The sequence below is a fragment of the Equus caballus genome, chromosome 12 (genome assembly GCF_041296265.1).
Source record: "Equus caballus isolate H_3958 breed thoroughbred chromosome 12, TB-T2T, whole genome shotgun sequence".
In the NCBI taxonomy this organism is placed as follows: Eukaryota; Metazoa; Chordata; class Mammalia; order Perissodactyla; family Equidae; genus Equus; species Equus caballus.
The window spans coordinates 33,471,917-33,483,045 of record NC_091695.1 but is presented as its reverse complement, the minus strand read 5'-3'; the positions used below and the strand labels follow the sequence as shown (position 1 = coordinate 33,483,045).

At 39.3% G+C, this 11,129-nt stretch overlaps 2 protein-coding genes across 2 annotated transcripts; both read left to right on the top strand.

Moving 5' to 3' along the window:
- Positions 1-684: 684 nt before the first annotated feature.
- Positions 685-2,094, top strand: LOC138916515 (olfactory receptor 4D10-like). Its single transcript, XM_070229148.1, has one exon. It carries the CDS (start codon positions 1,159-1,161, stop codon positions 2,092-2,094), a length of 936 nt encoding a protein of 311 aa, XP_070085249.1. The 5' UTR covers positions 685-1,158.
- Positions 2,095-9,887: 7,793 nt separating this feature from the next.
- Positions 9,888-10,823, top strand: LOC138916412 (olfactory receptor 4D11-like). Its single transcript, XM_070228744.1, has one exon. It carries the CDS (start codon positions 9,888-9,890, stop codon positions 10,821-10,823), a length of 936 nt encoding a protein of 311 aa, XP_070084845.1.
- The last annotated feature ends 306 nt before the right edge of the window (positions 10,824-11,129 follow it).

Genomic DNA, 11,129 nt, shown 5'->3' with positions numbered 1-11,129 from the left:
ACAATGTGGTCCCATTTGTTCATATACATTTGAACATTGCAATAAATGTTGACTTGCTAAGTATAAGGTGGAATAAGTAATAATTATAAAATTTCCTAAGAATGGCCAATAACAGCTTATAAAAAATAGGTATTATTCTAAACATATCTACATCTCTCCCTCCTGTGTGAACCCTCCACTCTCTTAGCTTTGATCCACACAGAGATAGAGGCAGAAGAGAGTGTGGTTGATAGAGTATGGATGACCTTTCAAAAGTGGGTCACTATCTTTATTCTCTCCCCCACACTCAAGCAAGGATCACAACAGTTACGTGAGATGAATAAGTTCTAGAGAATTGCTGTGCAGCACTGTGGCTATACTGTATTGGAACCCAAAAATTTGTTAAGAGGGCAGCTCTCATGTTCAAGTGTTATCACAATAAAAGAAACTAAAGATATTCTTTGATATTTGTATTTATATATTGTTTCAATGCGTTTCTTAAAAATAAATTTTGAATATTTTAAAATAATTAATAAAAAATCTGATTCGTATAAGGTAATGACAAAGAAAAGCTACATATATGGAATAACAGGTGACAATTTTAAGAAATTCAACATAAAACAGCCAACAGTAAGGAAACTGACTCATGCCACAGCAACATTGCAGTAAGAAACAGAATGATACTCTTTTTTTCTTTTTAGCAAGACAAGACCCTGTGGAAGTCAACAGAAAGTTTGCTAATATGAATATTAAACTTTCATACTATGAGTCTACAGTGGCTGGAACCTCATTGTACTTATCTTTCTGTTTATGATTCAGACATTTTGGACATTCGATATATTTGGATGGAAGAAAACAATAACAAAATTTGAAAACTAAAATAAATTAATTAAATAAAATGTTATGTAAACATCACTGCTGAACATAAAGTTTGTTCTTTTCAAAAATAGTTTTATAAGAACAGAATTATTGAATGACTTTACATGGGATAATTTGATTTGATCACCAAACTGACTGCAATCTTAAAAATTTAGACAAAACAACAAATCACAAACAGTGCAACCACGCGAGGAACATTCTGAATTGTATTCTTAGTGCTTGAGAAGAAAACAAAATAAAGAGCCAAGTCTTTTCAAATGAAGAAGCTTGAAACAAGAGAGAGAGAAAGAAGTTGACTCAATGGAGCTAAAAAACTGCACGAGGGTCAAAGAATTTATTTTCCTTGGCCTAACCCAGAATCAAGAACTGAACTGGGTCTTATTCCTTTTCCTGCTTTGGGTGTATGTGACAACTCTGCTGGGAAACCTCCTCATCACGGTCACGGTGACCTGTGAATCTCGCCTTCACACCCCCATGTATTTTTTGCTCCGTAATTTGTCTGTTGCCGACATCTGCTTTTCCTCCATCACAGCTCCCAAGGTTCTGGTGGACCTTCTGTCAGAGAGAAAGACCATCTCCTTCAATGGCTGCTCCACCCAGATGTTTTTCTTCCACCTTGTTGGAGGGGTGGATGTATGTTCTTTGTCGGTGATGGCATTTGATCGCTATGTGGCCATCTCCAAGCCCCTGCACTACATGACCATCATGAGCAGAGGGCGATGCACTGCCCTCATTGTAGCCTGCTGGCTGGGGGGCTTTGTCCACTCCATCGTGCAGATTTCCCTGTTGCTGCCCCTCCCCTTCTGTGGACCCAATGTTCTTGATACTTTCTACTGTGATGTCCCCCAGGTCCTCAAACTCGCCCATACTGACATTTTTGTGCTTGAGCTACTGATGATTTCCAATAGTGGGCTGCTCACCACACTGTGGTTTATCTTCCTGCTTGTGTCCTACACAGTCATCCTAATGATGCTGAGGTCTCAGGCAGGGGAGGGCAGGAGGAAAGCCATCTCCACCTGCACCTCACACATCACTGTGGTGACCTTGCACTTTGTGCCCTGCATCTATGTCTATGCCCGGCCCTTCACTGCCCTCCCCACAGATAAGGCCATCTCCGTCACCTTCACTGTCATCTCCCCTCTGCTGAACCCCTTGATCTACACTCTGAGGAACCAGGAGATGAAGTCAGCCATCAGGAAACTGAGAAGAAGATGTGTACCTTCTGAGAGGATATAGACTGGTCGCTCACTCCTTCTCACCACCTTTGAAAATGTCCATCAAATAAACCGCATTGACTAAAGGATTTCTAAATAATTTTGATATTTCTACTGAGATGCACACGACTTTCAAAGATTCTGTTTGGCATGCAATAATAATGTAAAAAGATACGTTTCATGTTGCAAAAGGAAGCAGAGAAATCAAACTGTTAGCTGAAGAGTTATTGCATAATGCTTATGCAATAAAGCCTTGGAAGAAATAAAGAAAAATGAACCTGTATGCACTCAGACAATTTTATCACATTGGAATTGTTGTGGGGGTTCGTTCAGCTCTATTGCTTATAATTGAGAAATACAAATGTTGTTTATTTCAGATGTACAACTTGATGTTTTGATATACATATAGATTGTGAAATGATCATTGGGGGAAAATGGATTAAGGTGGGACCTCTCTTGGTTATTACTTACAACAACATGGAAATCTCCAATTGTATAAATAAAATTAACAATAAGAAAAAGCAAATATATATATACTCAGACATTCCCACTATATTCTTGTTACCAGGAAGGGAGCTGAGAAACATAATGCAGCTTGGGCATTGGATTGCTAAGGTCTTTCATGAAGTAATCACATTTTAATGAAGTAAGCACACTCAAATTAAGTTCCTCCTCTGACTTTCTGATATGAGTAAATTAAATAACTACTACCTGAAGATTTTTCCGTCTGAAGCCCACACTCCAGTGGTTGAGTGCAGGCGCTTTGAAGCCAGCACAGCTTGAGTTAGAATGTGGACCCCAGTAACTATGGGTTCTATGACCTCATGTAGGTCCTTACCCTGACCTTCCTCTGAACCCCACACCTACTGACCACACTTCCATGACATTGCCTCAGCGACCGGGGCTCAGCTCAAGCACCACACTCAGGACCTTGTTTCCAATTCCCTGTCCTCCTTCTTCCTATTCCCCCAGTAGGGCTATGATTTATTTATTGTATCCCCAGCACCTGGCACAGCAAGTAGAACATAGAAAACTGTCCAAAAAATGGTTGAGTTAAAGAACTCAGTGAATGAATATCACCTCTCACTCCTTTCTGTTTCTCAAATCATTGGAGAATAGGAGTAAGAAAACAATGGATTTGTTATTATTTTCTGTTAACATGACTCCCTAAAAATGACAGAAACCTATGAAGCTGCTTCAGACTACGCATATACATTCAAAAAGGTTGGCATGAACGGAAAAACATTATTCAATACATGAACTTGTTTTTTATTTGTTTTCTTGTTCTGCTATTTACAGCATTTGGGAGTTTTTCTTTTTTGCCCTTCATTTCTGCAGGTAGATCCTAGATCTTAAAATTTTTGAAATTAGACAAATGTTCATGTCACAGTACAAATGTCAGTTCAAAAATCAGACATGCAAAGGTCCTCAGGTGGGGCTGTGCCCAGGCCTTCATAAGAAGATGAGAGGAAGCAAGGAGGAGCCAGGTAATGATTGAAGTCAGAGAGATAATGAGGCCATGGGACCAGGTCTTTAGGACCTTTTAGACATTGTGAGGATTATGACTTTCACTCTAAATAACATGAGATGCATCTGAAGGGCTTTGAAGAGCAGAATAGTGATGCATGTTTTAACAGAATTGCAGGGGCTCCTGTTACAAATAGAATGAAGAGAGGTGAGGACAAAAACAGGGAGACCAATTAAGAGGCTACAACAATAGTCCCATGAAAGAAATAATGAAGATATAACTTAGGGTAGTAACAGTGGAGGTGGTGAGAATGGTGAAAAACTCTGAAAGTCGAGCAAGTAGGAGTTGCTGATGGATCCAGCGTGGATTTCCTGGTGACATGTGTGTCCTGTGAGAACTCCATCACCCACTTTCTTCATCTGCCCATTGAGAGCTCCTTCACTCTCGTCTACATAATCCTTTCAGGTCCAATGGCTCCTTCCAATACTTGTGTGTCACACTTCAGGAATTACCCTACGTGGGTGAAACTGCTAAGGAAGTTGTGCAGAATCCCTAAGAATAGGCATTTATGTCCCAATAGAAAATCTACTAAGAGGTAAGGTAGAATTCTGGTAAGCTGACCTAACAGGATTCTTGCTGAAGGCAGGCCACGGTGATCAAATATCACTTGGGGGATGGAGAATGGTGAGGAACCTGATAAGATACTGAGGGTGATCAACATGGAGGTTGGGGGATTTTGGCTAAACTGAATTAGCAGAATTCTTGCTAAAATTGGATAATGCAGAGACAAGCATGGAGGTCTCAAAGTGGAGGCCTAGTTGAAAAGTTCAGGGGAGTCTGAGTAGAGTTTGGTCAAGGGGAGAATCTTTGTCACTGCTAAAAACTTTTAGATCCTACACAAAAAGTGTGTTCCTAAGGACATGTGCCTGAGTCACATCTTGATTACTCCCACTGAAACCACCTCTCCATCAGTAGAATTTTTCCACAGCCACATCCAATTATATGCCCTCTGATAATTCTCACACTAGTTCTGGGATTGACAAATTGGTACATATGATGGAACACTGTGAATCAGTGTGGAAGAGCCAAGGAAATATTATTCCCTGAGTCTGCCTTTTTCCACGTAAAGATAGACAGGAAGCCACTGAAATCACTGGCCTTCAGAGGGGTATTTAACAAAATTTCCTGAAGCTGAATGACTCCCAAGGTTCGTGTGAACATTATTCAAGATGTTTGAGAAGGAGGTTGGAAATTTTAGGTAAGACACATAACTCTACATGAGTGTGAATGACTATGGTGTCTGGGTGTCGATGAATAAGTGTGAGAAGAGAAGAGTGAGAAAAACTGAAATCTAGATGGAATTGTAAGATTCATAAATACACTTTGACTAAAAATAATGAAATATATACACAAGATGCTGCATTCCAGGGTGAACTGTCAGTGGCAGACAGCGCAGCTAAGAAATATGAACAAAGAAGATATTGTGAAAGGAGAGTCATAGAAATGAGTTTAGTTTGGAAGTAGGCAGAGGAAGCTCTTTTTTTCCAGGATCCTTTGAATTGCACAAACAAGAGATTTTTCTCAGAAAAAAACAATGAGATTTTCTCATCCTATAGATGGATCTCTTGAAACTGAAATCTACAGAGGTTTTTCTTATGCTAAATTCAAAACTAGAAAGAAAATAAAATATTTCAAAAAAGTTGAAAGAATAATACAGTGAACACCTACATACCCTCCCTTAGATTTATCAAAAAATAAAAATTTTGTAACAACGATTTTCTTTTGCTTGTCTTTCCGTGCCTACATATTTGGATCCTTTCTTTCCAGCCAAACTTCCCACTCATCAGCAACTGTTATATATTCAACTGGTCCCCTAAAGCCAGATCTCCCATTCTCTCCACTCCCATGTGCCCCAAACAGAAATGTCACCTCCTCCATGCAGCTTCCTCTGAGCCTCTTGGAGAGAAATCACCCTTTTCTCACACACACCTCATCTGTCTTTAGACGGTCCCCATCAATGTCATATTATTAAATTTCAGTTCTTTCTCCACTGGTTTTGGATTATATTCATTTCTCTCAAATAACCTAGAACTCTGCCAACTTTCTATCAATATTTGTTAAATAAATGGAGTAAAAATAGCAGAAACATGGAGCAGAAGGCAGAGGATGTTGTCTGAATTACCAAAAGTATCTTGTGAACGTAGGACCTATTCCTCTCTGACAAACAGTACTGACTCGGGGTCTGAGGTACTGTACCTTCTACCCTTCTGTGTAGACCACAGTCTACTATTTACAATTCCATAGTCCCTGTGGAAGGATATCATAAGTAGGTAAGACCTCCTCAATATCTTTAGTAACTATATTGAGTTGGTGTTTTCTGGTGATTATTTCCCCACTTTAACTAGTCAGAATTGATAGCTCAGCTACTATTTGGTTCAACACACTCCATTTCCTGATGAGCCTCCCATGTTAAGGTTACCCAACATAGTACTAATCATAAGAGATAACCAGTCATGTATGTTGAGACTCTATGTATGTTAATTCACCTAATCCTGATAACTTCCCTGTGAGGTGGGTATTACTATAATCCCCATTCCACAGATGAAGTGGAGACTCCATGAGGTCTCTCACTTACCCAAGTCACACAGGGACAAAGCCAGGACTTGAGCCCAGATGGCTCTCACTGCAGAGACCAGCACTTGACTTCTCTGGTCTGCTAAGATGTTGTCAGATAAGAAACCAAACCAAGCAAGTGCTCTCCTTACTACCAAACGCTGTCACCACCCTCTGGGCCACTCTCATTGACAGTAAAAGAAAAGTACCTCCTATTTTCCCCAAAAAAAGTATGTTCTGATGAAGCTGTTTTAGAATACAGATTCTGGAAAACATACAACTCTTCTAAAAGATTGTCAGTACATTTAAGAAGCTGTGTGCCTGAGACAGTTACTAACCCAGCGTTTTACTTTAAGGTAACACACGTATGAGCATACTTATTATTGCTTAGGCAATGCTCTAAGTATTGATGTTTTTGCATATATTAATTCATTTAATCCTCACAAAAATCACATGAGGGAGATGCTATTGTTTCCAGATACTGATGCAGAGCCTGAGGCCAAAGGGGTAAACGAACTTCTCCTGTAGCGTAAGCAGTAAGTACCCAGCTGGGATTGCAACAGGCTGTGCTATGCCAGAGGCCCCCAGGTATCTGCCTGCATGCTCTGATAACTCTTGGTAGCTTTTTTAGTTTTCCATATTAAGTAGACTTTCGACAAAATTGTATACAGAAGAAAGACAACTTGAATGGAAAGTGAGCTAGGTGAAAAGAAATATCTTCATTTGAACTGGAAAACACCCCAAAAAAGTGAGAGAAGTGACTTTCACCTTTCTTTTCTTTCTGATCATGGTAAGGAAAAGGAGATAAACTGCAAAGAAAGAAATTAAGTCCATTTCAAGGATTCGCAAAATAAAAAAAGGAAGGAATTCAAGAGCAAAATGATTATATTGTAAGCACATGCCTAACATTTTAAGAAAGTGACAAATTGTTTTCAAAAGTGGTTGCATCATAACATGGATGGACCTTGAGAGAATTATGTTAAGTGAAATAAGCCAGCGAGAGAAAGATAATCTGTGTATGACTCCACTCATATGAGGAATTTAAAACTATGGACCAAGTACAGTTTAGTGGATACCAGGGGAAAGGTGGGGTGGGGGGTGGGCACAAAGGGTGAAGTGGTGCACCTACAACATGACTGACAAACATTAATGTACAATTGAAATTTCACAAGATTGTAACCTATCAATGACTCAATAAAAAATAATAATAATAATAAAAAGTGGTTGCATCATTGCACATTCCCACCAGAGTTACAGTTCCTCTACATTTTTGTCAACTCTGATATGTCAATCTTCTTTTTTTATTGCAGTAACACTGGATCATAACATTATATAGCTTTCAGACGTACATCGTAACATATTTCGAAGACTGTGTAGATTACATCATGTTCACCACCCAAAAACTAATCATAATCCATCACCACACATGTGAGCCTAAATCATCCCTTTTACCCTCCCCTCTCCCCTCTTCCTCTGTGGTAACCACCAATCCAATCTCTGTTGCTATGTGTTTGTTTGTCGTTGTTTTTATCTTCTACTTATGAGTGAGATCATACAGTATCTGACTTTCTCCCTCTGACTTATTCCACTCAGCATAATAACCTCAAGCTTCATCCATGTTGTCACAAATGGCTGGATTGCGTCATTTCTTATGGCTGAGTAGTATTCCATTATGAATATATACCACATCTTCTTTATCCATTCTTCCCTTGATGGGCACCTAGGTTGCTTGCAAGTCTTGGCTATTGTGAATAATGCTGCAATGAACACAGGGGTGCATGTATCTTTATGCATTTGTGTTTTCAAGATCTTTGGATAAATACCCAGCAGTGGGATAGCTGGATCATACGGTAGATCTATTCTTAATTTTCTGAGGATGCTCCATGTTGCTTTCCATAGTGGCTGCACCAGTTTGCACTCCCACCAGCAGTGTACGAGGGTTCCCTTCTCTCCACATCCTCTCCAACACTTGTTTCCTGTCTTGTTAATTATAGCCATTCTGATGGGAGAGAGGTGATATCTCATTGTAATTTTAATTTGCATTTCCCTGATAGCTAATGATGTTGAACATCCTTTCACGCACCTGTTGGCCATCTGTATGTCTTCTTTGGAGAAATCTCTGTTCAGATCTTTTGCCCATTTTTAAATTGGGTTGTTGATTTTATGTTGTTGAGATGTATGAGTTCTTTGTATATTTTGGATATTAACCCCTTCTCTCTTATTTTAGCCATTTTAATAAATGTGCACTGTTACCTCACTATAGCTTTCATTTACATTTCCCCACTGATAAATGACATTGAGCATCTTTTCATATGCTTAATTGCTAAACCTATATCTTCTCGTTGAAGTATCTGTTCAAACCATTTGTCCCTTTTTTTTTAATTGGGTGGTTGGTTTTCTTATTGAATTTTAAGAGTTACAGCCATTCCATTCCTAGGTACTTACCTAAGAGAAATGGAAACATATATCTACATGAAGACCTCTACAAGAATATTCATAGCAGCTTTATGTGTAATAGCCAAAAACTAGAAACAACCCAAATGTTCATCAACAAGTGAATTGATAAACAAAATGTGGCACATCCGTACAATAAAAGGGAACAAAATATTGGTACACACAAAACGTGGATGTATTTTGTAAGTGAAACAAGCCAGACAAAAAGAGAACGTACACCTTTTAGGATTCCATTTATAGAAAATTTTAGAGAATGCAAACTAATGGATAGTGACAGAATGCAGATCAGTGCTTGCCTGAAGAAAGGGGGCAGAGGGGACATATTAGAGTCACAAGGACACTTTTGGAGTGATACATATATTAATTAACTTATATCTTATTATATCTTAATATATATTAAGACATATTAATTAACTATCTTAAACATATTGATGATTGCATGGGTATATGCGTACGTCAGAACTTATCAAAGTGTACACGTCAAACACATGAGTCTATCGTATGTCAATGAAAGCGCAATAAAAAAAAATAGCTTTTAGGAAAGAAATTTGACCAGTGAACAGAAGAGAAGCTCTGAGTTACCACTTTTCTTTCATAGCTGAGGAGTTATTCAACATCCAGGGGTTTTGGTACCTAAAGTATATTAAAGAAAGAAACAAATAAATCCCCTTAAGGAAAAATAGAACGATAAAGAAGAATTTTACAGCTTTAAAATTATCTGATTTTTCATAGCATTAAATCTGTGACCTAAAAAAGGGAGGAGTGCTTCTGTGAAATTCAGTCCAAAGACAATCATTTTGCAGATAGGAGTTCTTAAAGCATTTAAATGGAGCACCCAGTCTGGAAAAAACCCCACATTTGTGTAAAACCTCAAAGGACCCCAGTTGTACCAAATAGGCATTGTCTTATTTACACACCAAACTGCATCCATTTTTGTATCCCTTGTGCCAAAATATTCCCTTTCTGATTATTTACTATTCACCTTTTTATCTTGGATACTTACAACTTCTATTCTGAGAACATTACTTTTATGCATTTTCTAAAATACATATAATTTACAGAAGAAAACAATAATTAACTGCATGCTTACGGAATAAGATGGCATGTAGGATGTGTTAACAATAACCTTGGAAAGAGTCTTCATGTGGTGATAATGCCTCACTAGTCTTCCGACCTAATACCCAACTGTAAACCTGAATCTATTAAGGGGGAGTAAACCCTTTCTGAAATAACACTTTTAATTTTTTCCAAGCTACACAAAGAAGAAGAAACATGATTCAATGGAGTTGGGAAATGGCACCAGGGTAAAAGAATTTATATTTCTAGGACTTACTCAGTCCCAAGATCTCAGTTTGGTCTTATTTCTTTTTCTGTGTTTTGTGTACATGACAACTCTGCTGGGAAACCTCCTCATCATGGTCACTGTGACCTGTGAGCCTTGCCTTCACACCCCCATGTACTTCCTGCTCCGCAATCTAGCCATCCTTGACGTCTGCTTCTCCTCCATCACCGCTCCAAAGGTCCTGGCAGACCTTCTGTCAAAGATAAAGACCATATCCTATACTAGCTGCATGACACAAACGTTCTTCTTCCATCTCCTCGGTGGAGCAGATATTTTCTCTCTCTCTGTGATGGCATTTGATCGCTACATAGCCATCTCCAAGCCCCTGCATTATGTCACCATCATGAGTAGGGGGCGATGCACTGCCCTCATTTTGGCTTCCTGGGTGGGGGGCTTTGTCCACTCCATCATGCAAATTTCCCTGTTGCTGCCCCTCCCCTTCTGTGGACCCAATGTTCTTGACACATTCTACTGTGATGTCCCCCAGGTCCTCAAACTCGCCTGTACAGACACCTCTGCACTTGAGCTCCTGATGATTTCCAACAATGGCTTAGTGAGTACCCTGTGGTTTATCTTCCTGCTTGTGTCCTACACAGTCATCCTAATGATGCTGAGGTCTCAGGCAGGGGAGGGCAGGAGGAAAGCCATCTCCACCTGCACCTCACACATCACGGTGGTGACTCTGCACTTTGTGCCCTGCATCTATGTCTATGCCCGGCCCTTCACTGCCCTCCCCACAGATAAAGCCATCTCTGTCACCTTCACTGTCATCTCCCCTCTGATGAACCCCTTGATCTACACTCTGAGGAACCAAGAAATGAAGTCAGCCATGAAGAGACTGAAGAGAAGACTCATGCCTTCTGTGGTGGAATAGAATAAGAGTTTCCAACCTCTTCATCACCAAGGACTCCTTTCATCATTTTTCCCACAGAGTCCTATTTATATACTCAAATATATTATCAATAAACCAACTACACGTACTAGGTAACAATTTATTTTTCTAGTAAATTAATAGGTTGCTGGTAACCCTAGCTTCTGGTAAGCATAAAGTAACTAGTGCTACAGGATTGAGCTGATTGATGTATTTCCATTCAAAGAACAAAGTAACAATGTGTCAGGACAACTATATCGCAGGTGAAGAGATTGATTAAATCCAACTCCTTTTCCAGAGGTAAGTACA

What these genes read in the sequence shown, in the direction of transcription:
- LOC138916515 (XM_070229148.1), top strand. Translation starts at nt 1,159, where the DNA reads ATGGAGCTAAAAAACTGCACGAGGGTCAAAGAATTTATTTTCCTTGGC.
- LOC138916412 (XM_070228744.1), top strand. Translation starts at nt 9,888, where the DNA reads ATGGAGTTGGGAAATGGCACCAGGGTAAAAGAATTTATATTTCTAGGA.